The sequence below is a fragment of the Megascapheus bottae genome, chromosome 31 (assembly GCF_031878675.1).
Source record: "Megascapheus bottae isolate mThoBot1 chromosome 31, mThoBot2.hap1, whole genome shotgun sequence".
In the NCBI taxonomy this organism is placed as follows: domain Eukaryota; kingdom Metazoa; phylum Chordata; class Mammalia; order Rodentia; family Geomyidae; genus Megascapheus; species Megascapheus bottae.
In genome coordinates, this window is record NC_143539.1 from 5,152,965 (window position 1) to 5,170,389 (window position 17,425).

At 56.6% G+C, this 17,425-nt stretch overlaps 1 protein-coding gene across 1 annotated transcript; it reads left to right on the plus strand.

Annotated features, from left to right (window-relative positions):
* The first annotated feature begins 1,186 nt into the window (after positions 1-1,186).
* On the plus strand, positions 1,187-14,031 carry Cadm4 (cell adhesion molecule 4). Its single transcript, XM_090322891.1, has 9 exons — positions 1,187-1,276; positions 10,018-10,164; positions 10,407-10,559; positions 11,067-11,201; positions 11,399-11,563; positions 11,673-11,763; positions 12,042-12,214; positions 12,583-12,711; positions 13,023-14,031. Exons 1-9 carry the CDS (start codon positions 1,213-1,215, stop codon positions 13,130-13,132), a joined length of 1,167 nt encoding a protein of 388 aa, XP_090179017.1. The 5' UTR covers positions 1,187-1,212; the 3' UTR covers positions 13,133-14,031.
* The last annotated feature ends 3,394 nt before the right edge of the window (positions 14,032-17,425 follow it).

The window sequence follows — 17,425 nt, forward strand, 5'->3', positions numbered from 1 at the left end:
GGAGTGAGAACCGTTGAAATTGTTTGCAGGAGGGAGGGTGACAGTGTGGGTACATTGCGTGCATGTCACAGTGAAACTTCCCTTGTACAACCAATGTATGCTGATTTAAAAGAAGAAACAGAAATGATAGAGCCGGCCACCTTTTTTCTCTAGTGTACAGAAGCACACCAACAGTCATGTTTCTGAGGATACAGGAAACGGGCTCTGAGGACAGAAGAGACTGCTGGGATCCTAGGGTTGATGGGATCTGAAGCCCTAGGCCCTTGGTGGGCATATATATATATATATATTTTTTCAGGTGTGTTGGAGATAGTGAGCACTGTCAGAATGGACATAACTGGGCCTCAGTTTACCTGGCTGCCACTGGGCCCATGAGAGGTTGAAGTCTATTTCCCCCTCGCTTTCTCACTCTTCCTGCACTTTGTAGGTGATAATTGGCACCAGGTAGGTCTGCAGGTTCCTAGAAATGGGCTAGGTTGGGGGGAGGGTCCCCAGCTCCTGGGAGGGAGAAGAGACTGGGATGCGCAGCCGGCCTCAGTGACTGGGAGAGGGCAGACTGCGCTGGGAGGAGGGGGCCGGGGGAGGCGCTGGCATGCCGGGCCAGACAGGTGTCCCTAGGCGCCGGCCTCCCTCCCCGTCCCTCCCCTCTTCCCTCCCCTCCTCTCCTCTAGGGGTTGGTTTAGGTCAGGGGAGGGAAGGGGGAGGGAGGGGATGCCAGGTGCGCCCGCCCTAGCCTGCGAGATGGGGACCCTGTCCAGATGGGAGGCGCTGCCCCCTCACCTGTCCCCCGGCGCTCACCTTTCCCAGGCCACGCCTCCCTCGGGGCGCACGCCCCTCCCCCGCCGGCATGGCCCTCCCGCGCCTCTCCCCGTGGCACGCGCGGCGTCTCGGCGAGGCCAGCCCACGCTCCCGCAGCCGCCACCACGCGCACCTCGGCGCCTCCGCGCGCAGCACCAGCATCCGCGTCCCCCGGCCGGCGCCCACTCCACCTGTTCCCCGGACGCGGCCGCCCGCGCCGCCCCGCCCCTCCGGACCCCGCCCACCGCCCAAGTCACGCCCCCCGCGGAAGGCCCCGCCCCCGGGCGGGCTGGGGCGGGGCCTGCGGCGGGGCGGGGCCTGCGGCGGGGCGGGGCTGGCGGCGCGGGCGGTGCAGGTGCCGGGCCGGGAGCGAGCGGCGGCGGCGGCGGCGGCGGCGGCGGCGGCGGCGGCACCATGGGCCGGGCCCGGCGCTTCCAGTGGCCGCTGCTGCTGCTGTGGGCGGCCGCGGCGGGGCCAGGTAGGGTCGGGGGCTGGGGGTCGGCCGGCTGCACTGGGTTGCAGGGTGGCGGCGGCGGCGGCGGCGGCGGCGTTGCGGGAGGGGGGCTCGCGCCGCGGTGACAGCCCCGCCGGTGCGGGGCCGCAGAGGCCGAACAATGCGCGCTGGGGGCCCCGGCTCCGGTCCCCTCCCCGGGACAAAGCGCAGCGCGCGGGCCGGGAGCCGCGAGCCGGGGGGAGGGGAGGAGAGGGGGCGCGGGCCCGGCCGCCGTGCCGCAGCCCCCCCACTCCGCACAGGCCCGGATCCCCGCGGGGACAAAGGGCCTGAGGACCCCCCCCCCCGCACCCACACCTCCCCGCCCGCCTTCTCCCCGCCGGACCCCGCTGTCCTTCCGTCCGGGTCTCCGGATCCCTCTCTCTCCTTGTCCCTCCACCCTTGTCCTCTGCCTCTCCGTCTCCTAGCCCTTCGGTCTGCTCCCCTTTCTCCTTGCCTCCCTGTTCCCCATCTCTCCAGCCTGGCTTTGTCCCCCCTGGTCTCTGTCCCTTTTCCCCGGGTCACTCTGTAACCTCTTCCCCCCACCAATTCAGCATTCACCCTGCTGTGTTCCCTCTGTATTTTCTGCCCTCCCTCCATGCCCCTGTTCTCCACCTCTGTCCCTGTGTCGCTGTCACCCCAGTTCTCTTCCCTTTCTGTGCCCCTCTAGTCTCTCTTCTTAACCTCTGTCATCTCTTTCCTTCTCTCTGCCCCAATGTCTGTCTGTCCCTTCTCCATCTGCTTCCTCTACCCACACAATGTCCATCTTGGGATCCCTCATCCTTTCTTCCAACATGCCTGCACCCCCCTGTGCCCCTAGAGAAGGATTTGAGTCCAGCCAAGCAGCTGATGGACCCCCTCCTGGGAGGGGGGGAGAAGGGCCATGTGGATGTGTGTAGAAGTGGCACACACGTGGACGGAACATATGCTCCCCACAGCCCTCCCCACCCAGCCGCACATCCTGGCCCTGACTGACAGAGCAGCCCCCCCTTAGGGCATCCAGGGAGCCATCTGTGCACCCTTGTCACTCACTGTGGGAAGTTGGGGACACCCAAGACAGGGTGACCCTGAGGCTGGAGACAAGGTCAGGAGATGTCACCCAAACACACTCATGTGGTGTGTGTGTGTGTGTGTGTCAGAACTACCATGGGTCTCTCCTTTCCTAGTGGGTCAAACCCCTTTTGGAAGAAGCTGGGCAGGTTATGAGGGGTGTGTTACAGCAATTTGGGGAGGGAATTGTGACCAGGTGGCACAGGGCTGGGTGGACCGGGGCTTGAAACAGCCAGTGACAGAATACCCCCATCTTCCTTGGCTTCAGTTTTCCCCTTCTGTAAAGTGAACGTGGAGCTCAGTGACTTACAAGCAAACATCAGCCAAGCACCATGGCTCACGCCTGTTATTCTAGTTACTCAGGGAAACAGACATCTAAGGATCACAGTTCAAAGCTAGCCTCGGGCAGGAAAGTCTGTGAGACTCTTTATCTCCAGTTAGCCACCAGAAAGCCAGAAGTGGAGCTGTGGCTCAAGTGGTAGAGCCTTAGCTTTGAGAACAAAAGCTAAGGGACGGTGCTCAATCCCTGAGTTCAAGCCCCAGGACCAGCTCATATACCTTCACAAAGAGATGAAAATGATTCCAGCAATGGAGCGGGGTCACACCTACCCCATTCCAAGGTTTGAGGCAGAGCTCCATCATCTCAGGACCCCAGAGACGCTCTGCCCTTCCTCCCTGTAACCTTCTGTTCCATCCTCTCTTTACAACACACAAGCCCAGTTTTCCCAATGGGAGCTTTGTTACCTTAGCTACATTTCCACTCGTTTTCTTTCTTTTTTTCTTCCTTTTTTTTTTTGGCTCTAAAGCCAGGTTCATTGCATGTTGGAACCAATGCACCCAGTAAACAAGCTCTGAGGGGCTTCGAACACTGCCAGCTTTGGGACTCTAGAATCTGGAAGTCCTTAGCACCTTGACACCCTTGATGTTCTAGAACTTCGCCAAGGGGGAGGGGAGGGTTGCGTGCTGGCATCTCGACATCTTGACATCTTTAAAATTCTGCCATCTAGAGTTGTTGGAATTCTTGGATCTTGGCCTTTCTGGCCTGTGGAGGAAACTCCAGCCAGTGATCGTAGAATGGTTTCTCAGAATGAGAATGTGGTCTCAGTAGACCCACCTACACAGTCAGGAGTCCTCCTCCCAGGCTTCTTTTTAGAGAGCTTGCAGCTAGGCTGTGCCCCTGGTTTGTTTGTACCACTCTTGCTTGGTACCCAATTCTTCTCCTGTAAATGTCCTTCTCAATTATAGGCATGGGGCTTTATAGGTGGAGAGCAAGCTTGGTATCACAGGGATAATTCTGGGCTAGAAGCTGAGGACCTAGATTTCAGCCTCACTTTGCCTCTGGTATTTTGTGTCAGCCTCTCTCCTCCAACCCTCGATGTTTCTCCTTTCTGCAGAGTAGGAATAGGGTGCTGTGACACTTGGCCTCTGAGGGTCCTGCCTGATTTCCTGGTCATTCATTGGCTATTTCAGAGTGGTCTTGGCCACCAAATTAGAGGAGAGGGGGCAGGATGGACGAGGAATCCCCCTAGTTCCCTCTTCCTCTCATTGAGCCAGCCAGCAGGAGTGGGGATGGAAGATGGAAGCAATATTTGTGTCTTTTCAAAACCATATTCTTCCCTTTCCTGGCCCACTCAGTCTCCGGGGCTCTCAGAAGGCATGATGGGATTGCTGTCACTATGAAGAAGTGTTCAGGGTGGGCAGGTTGGAGGATGACGTGAGAGACGTGGGTGAGAGCTGAGGTGGATTAGAGACCCTCAGATCCTAAAACAGCCTAGAAAGCAGATATACACATAGCAAGAAAGAAGAAAGAAGCTGTTCAGTTATTGGGGAGCCTGGCAGAGGGGGAGCTTGTTGATTCCAAATAATGTTTTCCTCCCATGGTGAGTCAACTTTTCCCCCTGCTGCAGTCCTAACCGGCCACTCTGAAGAGGCAGGGGGAGGGGGACCCTCCCCTCATTGTATGCCCTTCTAAGGAATAGATTGTTGGGGATTTCTATCATTGAAACCCCCACCCTGTCCACCCATGAACTGGATGCCTGAGTCTCCAGCACCCCGGGGGTGGGGGGTCAGGTTCCATCATGGATTCCAAGGCCTTAACCCCAGCAGGGCTGGGCCCCAGGGGGTGGGTTCATGTCGTGCGAGCCTGGCCTGTCCCCGGTCTTGGGGAACACAAAGACAGCTTTCTCTCTCCCCCAACACCCATGGTTTCTGCCTGGGCCGACCTAGTCCACAGAGCTCAGGCCCCCAGCTCTTCTGTGGAACTTTCACTGTAGTAGGGGGTGGGACACCGATGGGGTTCCTCTGGAAAGGGGGTGAATAAGGGGCACTGGGGGTGAAGGATCAGAGTGGAGGATTCTGTGCGGGCTGTATGCTTCCAGGAGCTGGAATTTATTTGTCCCACCAACTTGCACCCTCCCAAGTCCACCCCTCCGTCCCCTGACAGCCTAGGCCTGGAATGCTGGGAGTCCCTAATATTCCAGGAACGTGTGGGCCACAGGGAAGACTTTGTGTATGAGGCTGCTGACTCACCCAGACGCCCCCACCTGATGCCTGGGTCCCCAAAGAGACAATGGACAGAGAAAGGCAGGTCTGAGGCTCTGGGGAATGATGACAGTAGACTTAGAGCCCAAACTTTCCAGGACAGGAAGTTGGCCCAGCAGCCATAGTGTGAGAGAGAGGAGGACTGGGGCTTGGAGTCCTGGATCTGAGAAAGGAGGCCTGGGGACTGGACCCCTGAGTCTGAGGGGGTGGGGGGCTGGGGTCTTGACTACTGGATCTGGAGGCTGAATCCTGGACCCCCAGGCCTGAAGGAGGAGGCTGGGTCCTGGACCCTGGGTGAAGGATGAGGAGTCTGTCACACTTCCAGGTTCTGGGGGGGAGAAAAAGGGGGTCGTAGACTGGGCCCTAAGAGAGGATGAAGCTGGGGTTTCAAGTTGAGGGGGGGGCTGGGACCCTGATGCCTAGGTCCTGCAAATACAGGCGCCTTCACAAGGCTGAGCTGGTGAAGAATTGATGCTTTGTGTGAGGATGTTCGGACTCCGCCATTGATGGGGGTGGAGGGGGGGTTCTATCGGGACTCGGGGATGTACCACCTCCCTGGGAGAGGAAGGGGGAAGAAGGACTGATGCCAGGAACCCCTGGGGAGCGGATATAAAGGGGGGTGACTGTGACCTTCCTGAAATAGTGACCTTGAGACTCCCTTGGGCATTCGCTGACTCAGGACCCAGGAAGTGCTCCCCCCCCATCCTGCTTAGTCTCCGTGGAAACATCCGCCAGCTGTGTGCTCTGGACCCCTCTCTTTTGGGTCCTGAAGGAGGAGGGGCTGGGGCCCTGGACTTCTAGGTCTGAGGGGGGGCAGGAGGCTGCGTCTCAGTCTGCTGTTTTGAAGGAGGAAAGATGCAGATTAGACCCCTGGATCTGAGGGGGGAGGCTGGGGTCTGGACCCCTGGATCTGAGGGAGGAGGGCTGGGCTCTGAAATCTTGGGTCTGAGGAAGGAGGACTTGGTTTGAATCCTGGGTCTGAGGAAAGAGAGCTGGGGCCTGAACTTCTAGAAGGCTAAGTCCTGGACCCTTGAGTCTGATGGGTGAGGGTTGGGATCTTGATCCTGGGTCTGATAAATGCCTGTGGACTGGACTCCTGACGGAGGAGGCCAGGGTCTGAGGGAGGATGCTGGAGCCTGGACTCCTGGGTCTGAGGGAAGAGGATGGGGTCTGGATCCCTGGTCTGAGGGAGGAGGCCTGGGCCCTGGGGCCCCTGGGTCTGAGGGAGGAGGCTGAATTCCTGGCTCTCTGCATATCACCTGCTCACCTATACTCCTCCAAACTCTGCCATGCCCCTTTAATCCAGGCACAGCCCCCCCCATCCCTATGACTACTAAAAATCTGTCAACACAGTTTAAAGGGCCAGTGCCACAGTCCCCAAAAGCTCAGCCCCTCTCCAACCACAAAGTCCCGCCCCCACCACCCCTGAACCCTGAAACAAAAGCTCTTGGAATATTAGTATTCCAGGCACAAGCCCTGTTGGTTACTGACTCCTCAGGAGGGGGAGGAAAGAAAACAAAAGCCCCCCACCCTCACCCCATATGCACCCTTAAGAGAACAGTGGAGATCTTGAGGTCCAAATGGCTCCCACAAAATGCTATCTTTTGTCATTGACTTACCTTGGATCCTCCCCCTTCTCAAGCCTCATTCTCCACATCTGTAAAATGGGGGGCTTAGCTTATACTAGTGTCCAGATCCAGGGTCCTCAGTAAGGTTGTTTGTTTGTTTTTTAAGGGCTAGGACACCTGAGTCTATTTCCCAGGGCATAGGCTGGTCCCCACAGGCTGTAAATAACCCGTGGCTTTCACACTGGGCTCCCTGAGCTGCAGGCACTGTGGTCACTGCCATAAGGCTGGCGCTGGCAGCATTCTCGTTTTATGGGCAGGGCGAGCTCAGAAAGGTGAGCGCATTTGCTCAAGGTTGTGCTGGTGGCGGGTGGTACAGCTGCAACCCACCGGTGCTTCCGGTGACAATAACAGTTCTTACTGGTGTGGCAGTGATGAAACCCTGCCAGGCGCCCCAGTTTGTTGAGCAGCTCCCCCCTCTTTCCCCCTTCCTCCCCCCCCCCACATTCCTGTTTATCAAGTACTATACACACTTCCAGGCACCAGGGGGCAGCAGTTAGCCCAACCCACTTACCACTACCACTTAGACACACCTCCAGCACAAATAATCATAAAGATAGCATCCCAAGCTCACAACAGTCATGTCCCACAATCCCTCACCAGCGCTGACCACCCAGAATGCTGAGAGTGGACATAGGTCCTGAACAGGAGATCTGAAGGATCCAGAGGCAGCTTCCTTGCTCTGCCAGTTGTCAGGTTCCTTGTAAAATTGGAACTGGGATGTCAGATCAATCTGAGTTCAATCCCCAGTACCAGCCTATCAAGAAAGAGGAAAATGGGGGGATGGTTCAAGTGGTAGAGAGCTTGCCTACAGGAGGAGGCCCTGAATTCCCATCTCAGTACCATCGAGAAAGGGAGGGAGGAGGAAAAGGGAGAGGGGAAGGAAGGAAGGAAGGAGAAAGGAGGAAGGGAGGGAGAGACACAATAGTGGCTACCTCAAGCAGGTGCGGTGAAGATGAACTGCAAGAGAAATCAGCAAGGCCCTCGTCCCAAGGCTGAGCCTGGCAGCTACCTAATAAACCACTGTGGTGATTTGGAGATGCTAGTGATGATGATGGTGAGGCGTGCTTATTAGTCTTGGTTTCAGTTTTTTCCGTTTTTCTCTCGTGTCTCTTCTTCCTTTTCCTTCTCAATTCTTTCAATCCTTCCTCCTCTTCTTTTCCTCTTTTTTTTGGGGGGGGGTTAGGAGGGGTGCTAAGGATAAGCATAGGAACTCTTGCTTAAGCTTGCTAAGCTTCCTCCCAGCTAACATTTCCTTTTTTCTTTTTTCTTTGCCAGTCCTGGGGCCTGAGCTTTCTCAAGGCTAGCACTCTACCACTTGAGCCGCAGTGCCACTGCCAGCTTTTTCTGATTATATGGTTATTAAGGAATCAAACCCAGGGCTTCATGCATGCTAGGCAAGCACTCTACCACTAGGCCAAACTCCGGGCCCCTCCTTGCGCCGTTTTGTGTTCAAGGCTAGTGCTACTTAAGCCCCAGTATCACTTCCAACTTTTTTTTTTTTTTGCCAGTCCTGGGCTTGAGCTCAGAACTTGAGCACTGTCCTTTGACTTTCTCAAGGCCAGAGCTCTACCACTTAAGCCTCAGCACCACTTCAGGCTTTTTTCTATGTATGTGGTACCGAGGAATCGAACCCTGATCTTCATGCATGATAGGCAATCACTTTAACCACTAGGCCAAACTCTCGGCCCCACTTCCAACTTTTTTTTTTTGAGTAGTTTATTGGAGATAAGAGTGTCATAGAGATCAAACTTAGATCCTCAGATCTCAGCCTCTTTAGTAGCTAGAATGACAGGTGTGAGTCACCGGTTCCTGGCTAGCCCTGAAATCTTTATGGCTTAAAAAAAACAAATGTGATGCTTGCTCTTGTTGAAGTCCTAAATGGGTGGACCATAGAGAATAGTCCCTTGGGGATCAGAGCTCCTGCCAGTTTGTGTTCCTACACTTCTGGAGAGTCCTTCACACCCACCCAGCCTAAAGGGTTTCATGGGTTAAGGGGTACAAGGGAAGAGGTATTTGTCTTTCGTGTGTATATCCAGATGGTCAGATGTCAGTCACATGGTCCTGTCCAGCTGAAAAGGATGATGGGAAAGTATCCTAGTGTGTGAGGTATCCATTAACTTTACAGTGGAACAGATCATCAAAGCTTAGTGGCCAGGGATGGGCTTGGTGGCATATGCACATAATCCTAGCTACTTGGAAGGAAGGATTAAGAACAAGGCAAACAGCTGGGAATGTGGCTTAGTGGTAGCATGCAGGAAGCCTTGGGTTCCATTTCCCCAGTATCACATAAAACAAAAAAAAGTAATAATAAAGTTATAGTAAAACAAAGGAGACTGGGGCAAAGGCTCAAGACACTTTTGAAATAAGAAAGGGCTGGGAGCGTGGCTCTCTAGTGGCTCTGTCTCTCCAGCACAAGCTGAGTTCAAAACCCATGAGACAATCAGGCACCTATGATCCTAGCTACTCAGCAGGCCACGATCTGAAGATCACGGTCCGAAGCCAGCCAGGGCAGCAAAGACTGGGAGAGTCTTACCTCCAATTAACCAGCAGAAAACCAGAACATACACTCTATTTGCTCACAATTTGGCCTAGGTTAATTGGGCAGTCTTCTTTTGGTCTCATCCGGGATTATTTATGTGACCCCACTTACCTGGGGATGTAGTGGTGGCCTGGGAATCTAGGCTGGGCATCCATTCCATGGCAGACATTGGAGCCAGCTGTTGCCTGGGCTTCTCTCTCCATGGGGCTCAATGCTAGTTGAACATGGCCACTAACCATTTATAGGTGGCAGAGGGCTCTGTGACTCTAGCAAATGTCACTGGTGGGTGCTATTGCAAGGCCTGCCTTGCTTAGGGAAGTCAGAGCCCCTCCTTTCTTTCTTTCTTTCTTTTTTTGCCAATCCTGGTGCTTGAACTCAGGGTCTGGGCACTGCCCCTGAGCTTCTTTTACTCAAGGCTGGCACTCTACCACTTGAGCCACAACTCTACTTCTGTTTTTTTTTTTTTTCTGTGTATGTGGTACTGAGGAATTGAACCCAGGGCTTTATGCATGCTAGGCAAGCACTCTACCACTAAGCCACATTCCCAACCCTGAACCCCTCCTTTCTCGGAGGAACAGCCAACCTTTTTGCTAAGGTCAGGTGTGAGGCTTAGAGACAAGCTAAGGGGAGTGTCCAGGTGCAGTAGGTGTGATTTGGTGAATATACTTCAGCCACTCACACTGGTGCACTCCAGTCCAGTGTCCCAGTAGGCCTTTCTTTTAGAGCCTTCTGTGACCTTGGTGTGTCCTTGGTTGTCCCACACAGCATAGGCCACAGGACCTTGGTCTCGACTCCTCTAGAGATGGCTATCTCCTGGCTTCAAGCCCCTGGGTGTAAATGAGCTGGGTGTAAATGAGCTGGCTGAGAGGGCAGGAGACAGACCAGAGAGTAGGATGGACCAAGAAGTGAGACAGAAAATAAAGACTGAACTATAACCCTCAGTGAGTCTCCTATCATCTTTGCCACTCCAGGGGTGGGACAAGAAGTACAGACGGAGAACGTGACAGTGGCCGAGGGTGGAGTGGCTGAGATCACCTGCCGGCTGCATCAGTACGATGGCTCCATCGTTGTTATCCAGAACCCAGCCCGGCAGACCCTCTTCTTCAATGGCACTCGAGGTGAGTGTTGGGGCTTGAACTCAGCATCCCGCAAGAGGACACAGCTGTGTCTGGAGGGAGGGAGGGGCCTGGGGCTTGGCTTTTGCTCAGGCAGAAGGTCCTGAATCATTAGGGGTCCCAGAGGGTGGAAGCAGCTGGACAGCTCAGGCTATTCGTAAATCTGGCCAGAGAAAAGCAGAGTGCTGCATGATAGCTCTTGTGGTCAGCTTGTCCCCAAGTTCACACCACCACCCCCCCCCCAGCCCTGAAGGATGAGCGTTTCCAACTTGAAGAGTTCTCCCCGAGACGGGTACGGATCAGGCTGTCAGATGCCCGCCTAGAAGATGAGGGCGGTTACTTCTGCCAGCTCTACACAGAGGACACGCACCACCAGATTGCCACACTCACTGTGCTCGGTACTGTCCCCACCCCAACCTGTGCCCTCCTCATCCCTCCACCTCTGTCTTCTCCTGAGACCCTCTGGGCCTGGTTGTGGTTAAGTTCCTGGACATCTGGCTCCACTCCCCATGGCTGTCTTCCGGATGTTCAATCTGTGCGGTTGACCCCTGACTTCCAGAGCATCTTTGTTCCTGGTTGCTGTTTTCTTTCTAAGGGAGGAGGGGGAAGGGGGGGAGATACTTAGGCTTGAGCGCAGGCTCTAGGAACTGTCCCTTTGCTTCTTTATGCAAGGCTGGTGCTCTACCACTTGAGCCATGACTGCACGTTGGCCTTCTGGTGGTTACACGAATATGAGTCTCATGGGCTTTCCTGCCCAGGCTGGTCTTGATGTCGCAGCCCTCACATATCACAGTCTTCTGGGCAGTTTCAACCACAAGCGCGAGCCCCCAGGTCACGGCTTTGTCTGGTTGCTTTGAGTCCACCTCAGTTCCTTCCTGAAGACTCCCTGCGCCTTCCCTTCGCAGTGGCCCCGGAGAATCCTGTGGTGGAGGTCCGAGAGCAGGCTGTGGAGGGCGGCGAGGTGGAGCTCAGCTGCCTGGTTCCTCGGTCGCGTCCCGCAGCGGTCCTGCGCTGGTACCGCGACCGGAAGGAGCTGAAAGGTGCCGGGCGGGGGCGGGGCTCCGGGGGCGGGGCTCCGGGGGCGGGGCCCCGGAGGGGGCGGGGCTCGGGGCGGGGCTCGCGGTAGACGTTGGTCTCCTTTTGTGGGCGTGGTTTGTGGGCGGGGCTTGGCTGGCAGCCTGCGTTGGGATTGGTGGGGAGTTGGAGCTGACGTTGTCTGGGGCGCGGGACGGGCTAGGAGTGAGCAGCGGCCAGGAGAACGGCAAGGTCTGGAGCGTGGCCAGTACCGTGCGGTTCCGCGTGGACCGGAAGGACGACGGCGGCATCGTCATCTGCGAGGCACAGAACCAGGCGCTGCCCTCGGGACACAGCAAGCAGACGCAGTACGTGCTGGACGTGCAGTGTAAGTGCTTGGAGGGCAGAGTCCACGCCGGGGGTCCCACCCCAGCCGCATACCCCTTGGAGGATGGTCCTGGCCCCACCCTGATCTTCCTTCTTCCCTCTGCCCCCAGACTCCCCGACGGCCCGGATCCACGCCTCCCAAGCCGTGGTGAGGGAGGGGGACACGCTGGTGCTGACGTGCGCGGTCACGGGGAACCCCAGGTGGGCGCTGGGCCCTGGGGTGGGGGCTTGGACACCTGAGTCTCGGAGAGGCGGAGTCTCTGGGTGCTGAGGAAGGACTTCTCTGGAGCCCAGGACCCCAAAATTCTAAGAGGAAGGCCCTGGGTGGGGGGAGGGAGGGCGAGGAAGCCTGAGATCCTGGACAGGGGAGGCTGGACCCAGGCCTAGTGGCTTTCCAGTAAGGAAGGGCTAGGAAGGAGCTTGGGTCCCTAATTCTCACAGCACTTTGCCTCCCCCACCTCGTCCCCCCCTCCCATCAGGCCGAACCAGATCCGCTGGAACCGGGGGAATGAGTCTCTGCCTGAGAGGGCGGAGGCCCTGGGGGAGACACTCACGCTTCCTGGCCTGGTGTCTGCGGATAACGGCACCTACACCTGCGAGGCGTCGAACAAGCACGGTCACGCGAGGGCGCTCTACGTGCTGGTGGTCTATGGTGAGGGCAGCTGGGCCGGGCAGACCTGGGCCTGGCAGACCTGGGCAGGGCGCAGTGCAGACTGATCTTGGGCCTCTGCTTGGAGCAGAGAGGGTGAAGGGGACAGTAGGGAGGATGCCTGTCATGCTTCTATCCAGGCAGGAAGCAGGCAAGGTATAGAGATAAGAAACCAAGTATTCTTCCAGGAAATAGAGCATCTAGAAAGAGGAGCCCTAGAAGGGCCTGAGAGGGAGCAATAATTTGGGGAAGGGCATGGCACAGAAGGGGGCTAGGTTTAGATGTGGTCTGCAGAAAGGTGTGGCAGTGGTGGGCAGGACAGGGACCATCTCTGAGGATGTGGTCTTATGCCCTATCTGTTCCTCTGGCAGACCCTGGTGCAGTGGTAGAAGCCCAGACGTCGGTTCCTTACGCCATTGTGGGTGGCATCCTGGCACTACTGGTGTTTCTGATTATATGTGTGCTAGTGGGCATGGTGTGGTGCTCCGTGCGACAGAAGGGTGAGTGAGGGCGAGGGGAGGGCCTGAGGGCCCGCCCTGGGGGTGGTTGGTTGCAGGATTGGAAAGGGGTGGGGTCTAGAACCAGAACAAGGGGGAGGGGAACCTTAGGCTGAGATTCCATGGGGAGCAGAGCCCTTGGAATCCTAATTCTAGTTTTACCTCTTTCTCTGTTTGGTTCTTCCCTCCACCTGACTCCTATGTTCCATCGTGTCTGTCTGTCTGGCCTGGTCTGCCATCCTCTTTCCGTATCTCTGCCCGTCATGTGGATCCACATGTGTGTCCCACTGCCTGGGGGACCGGTCATCGTTTAGGATCCTATCTGACCCATGAGGCCAGTGGCTTGGATGAGCAGGGAGAAGCAAGAGAAGCCTTTCTCAATGGCAGCGATGGGCACAAAAGGAAAGAAGAATTCTTCATCTGACCCCACCCCCACCCCAGGCCTGGGCCTGGGCTGGGTCCCCCCCACTGCCAGCTGCAAGGAACCAGCAAAGACATTACCAGAGTCTGGGATGGTGGGCTTCCCCTCACCACTAACACCTCAGATGCTTGGGCAGGGATGGGGGATCCGATACCTGAATCTGTGCCAGGGGCCAGAAGTGAGGGCCCAGAGGTCTGGGTCCACCAGGGGCAGGGGCCAAAGGTCCACCCCCAAGTCCAGGGAGGGCAGTAGAGACTGGGTTGTGGGATGAAAACTGGGGGAAGGCCAGGACCCCTAGGCTACAGAACCAGGTCTTGTGGGGAGGGGTCAGATTCTGGGAAGGGAGGGGTGGGTAGGGAAGGGGAATACAGATTTCTTTGGGGTCCCAGACCCCATGCCAGCCATTGTAAGAGTTCCACAGAGCTCTGGGCACCTCTTTGCAAAGCCATGTTTGCACGGTGGGGGGACGGGTGGGAGGGGGCGGGCCTGGAAACAGGATTCTGTGTCTTTGTGTCAAAACTTTGATGGGGGCAGTGAGGGAGGCAGCCCCAACTCTATCCCCAGTCCCCAGTCTCCTTCCCTAGGCTCTTGGGCTTCCTTTCCCTCCACCTCCCGATGTCTATCCCACCCATATTTGTCCACCCACTCCTGGGGGGGCCTTCCCCATCTCTCCTCCAGGCCCCCCCGGGAGGATAAAGGAGTTTGGGGGGGAGGGTGTGTGGTCTCTATGGTTTTATATATAATATATTAAAAATTCAAAAATCTGTATGAAAATACCAGATTGCACCCCCTCCCCCTATTCCTGGCTTTTGCCCCTTTTTCTTGTTTAAAAACACACATTTTTGTACGGGGAGGGGAAAGGGAGGGGGTTTGGCAATCCCACTAACCACCATTAAACTGAGGAGAGAATCAGTGTGGGTGGCTGTGTGTCTGTCCCTAAGCCCAGGGCTGCATCACTGGGTGGGGACCAAGGGTGGGGGGAGGGAGCCATGGAGAGCCCAGGTTGCTGGTGCCTAGACTGGGGAAAGGGTCCTGACTTCACTCTGGATACCTCTCCCACCATCCCAAGAAACATAGCGAGTCTGCAGCCTAATAAGTCACTGGTAGCTAATGAGCCACCCAGTCCCCTCCCACAAATCTGCATCCTCTATCCAGACATTAATCATATTGCTTTTCTTGTGTTTTTTTTTTTTGGTGGTTGTGGGGCTTGAACTCAGGGTCTGGGCACTGTCCCTGAGCTCTTCAGCCCAAGGCTAACACTCTACCAGTTGGAGCCACAGCAACACTTCCAGTTTTCTGGTAGTTAACTGGAGATAAGAGTCTCACACAATTTCGTGCCCGGGCTGTCTTTGAACCATGATCCTCAGGTCTCAGCCTCTGGATTAAGTAGGATTCCAGGTGTGACCCAACAGTGCCTGGCTTTTCATGTTTATTTTCTGTTTTTGAGACAGGGTCTTGCTATGTAACTCAAGCTGGCCTTAAACTCTCTCCATCCTCCTGCCTCAGTCCCTGAATGCTGAGATTGAGCCACAGGACCACTAATCTTGGCTTCCAGGGAAACCACCAGTTAATTGCTTACACTTTACTATGTCCCTGTTTGGTTCAAAGTCGTTGTCTTCCTTCCCAGGTCCTAGAGACCAAGTGCTTTCATTGTAGCCTGGCAGACTCTTCATTCATTTACCTAGATCTCAGATGTATTGTTCTAATTTTAAGTTAGGAAAGAAACCTTTATAACCTGGGCTGCTGCATGCTTGTGGCTACTCAAAGGCTCTGGAAGGAGAACTGCATAAGCAGGAGTTTGGGGTCAGCCTGGGTAACATGGTGACCCCATCTCTCTTCTTTGTGTTGAGAAAGGACTTTGCTGTGTGGAGTAGGCTAGCCTGAAACACTAGATTCTTGTGCCTCTACCTCCCAAATGCTGGTTTGAGACCGCTAAAAAAACCAGTCCAGTCAAGGCAAAGCCAGGAGCATCAAAAGTTCAAGGTCAGGCTGAGCTATGAATAACAAGCCTCATGTTCAAAAACAAGCATTACAGTGTGCCAGGTACTGCTTAAAGTTCTTCAAACAGCCAAGAAAAAAAAATGCCAGGTGATATAATTGAACACCAAGGTGAAATTAGTTACTGTTATAGGTGGGGCACGTTCGTTGACCCTCAGGGAGCTTCTATGGGGAAAACAGACTGGGAGAGAAAACAAAGAAACCTTTTCTGATTGGACTGAGGACTGTTAGGGTCAATAAAGGGAGGGGGTTTGGAAGGACTGTGCAAAGTTTCAAGCGTATCAGAGTCCCCTTCAGCCTGTTTTCTACAACCATCTACTAATGCTGGTCCTTCTCTTGTATAACCCTATTCAGATTGGAGTCATGGTTATTGCCTCTCAGATTGGCATGGTGCCAAAACAGAAATAGTGAGTCCAGAGCAGCTCTACAGAAATCAGAGAGAAAATTGGCTCTGGTGAAGGACAGCAAGACCTAAGACCAGAGGGTACAGCTGTTAGGGTGTGTGAGGTCAGAAAGATGAGAGCGTTTTTAATTGCCGCACGACTGGCCCTTCTTGGGAAGCCTGACTCGTCGGAGGGTCGTCCCACTGCAGAGTCAAAAGCCACCCGGAGGAGCTTTTCCTCTCCTCAATCAAGCCACGCACTTCTTTGCTCCTGGGCGTTTGCCCTTGCTGGTCCTTCTGCCAGAATGATTTCCATTCTAGTTGGCTCCTGTTCATACCTGGCTTACAAATCCCTTCTTGGAAGCCTTTGTAGGACCCGGGCTGGGGCAGACGCTTTTTCTCCCCCGTAGTCCAGGTCTAACAGTTCTAGCCAACAATCTAGTCCATGTGCCTCTCTTTTCCTGGGGACCAAACCTGGACTGCGCACTCTAAATTCATCTCCCAGCGCCTGGTCGCGCTCTTGGCCCTTTGCGCACTGTCTCGGGATGCGAGTGCTCCCCGAGGACGACCAGGGTACCCCCACTTCGCCCTGGTCTGCAGTGGCTAGGCGCATGCGCTTTGCTCGGGCGACCCTCCCTCCCCCCCTCCCAGCCCTGGCTCATTATGCAAATCACTGCGCTCCGGAATCCAGCCTCTCCCAGGAATATGCAAATCGCCCCGCGGCAGGAGGCCTTTCAGGGCCCCGCGTGTAGGATTATGCAAATGAGCGCCCGCTCCGGGCCCGGGCCCGGCCCCGCCGTCGACCTCCGCTTCCAGCTCGTCCCGTTCATTTCTTTGACGAGGCGCGTTCCCGCCCGGCACACGCACGCGCACTGCCCCCGGAGCGTCTCGGTCGTGCGGACCGCGGACTGTACCAAGTGCGCGCCGGCCGGGAACTGAGGGGCAAAGGCAGCGCCGTCTCTGCGTGGGTGGCGTCGACCGCCCGACTCCCACAGCCCCCTCTTCCCACCGTGCAACGGGAATGGTCCGACTGGCCGCGCAGGCGCCCTAGACGCCTCCCGCCCCTGGCGAGCCCCCTCCCGCCCTGCTTTTTTTTTTTTTGTCTTTTCTTTCTTTTCTTTCCTTTCTTTTCTTTTTTTTTTTCCTCTCTTTTGCAACGCAGGCGCAGAGCCCGGCCGTGCAGCCGCCCTCCGCCGAGCCGGGGCCGCCGGCGCCGGTGAGTTGTCCGGGGTCGGGGCGCGCGGGGCATGCCGGGAAGCGGGCGCTACGGCCCCGCTGCATGCTGGGAGCCGCGGCCGGCGTCACCCCGGAGCCCGCCGAGGACTCTCGGCCGCGGTGACCCGTGGGGCCACGGTGGCCGCCGCCGCCGAGGACCGAGCCCGCCGCCGACGTGGGGCCCGAGGGGCGACCCCCGAGGCTTCCCGTCCTCCCACCCTCAGGCGGCCCTGGGGAGGGCACGCGGAGACGACCGGGCTCGCGGCGCGGGGCGCTCTGGACCCCGGTCCCTTTTGTCGCCCGCCGCGTCCCTCCTCCGGCCGTCGTCGTCGTCGTCGTCGTGGAAACGCGGAGGGCTTCCAGCATGGCGTCCGGGAGCGTGGCCGTGGAGGGCGCTGCGGCCCGGTCATTGTTCTGTGGAGGCCTTTGGGCTGTTGGGGCTGGGGCCGAGGTGGCTCCGGGGTCTGTGTCACAGACACCTCCTGTGTGCCCCCTCTGTGATCGTGGGAGCCAGCGCCCTCGCCATAGATGGGGGTGGGATTGGAGGACCAAGAGAAGCCGCCCCTTGCTTACTGGACCACGCTGGTATTGGGTGTGTTGGCTAGACTGCTGGACGTTGTCTCCTGGAAACCTCCGATGTCCCAGTTGTCCCCATGCGTGACTGCCCTCTAGGATAGCAAATACCTGAAGTGGGTGTGGCG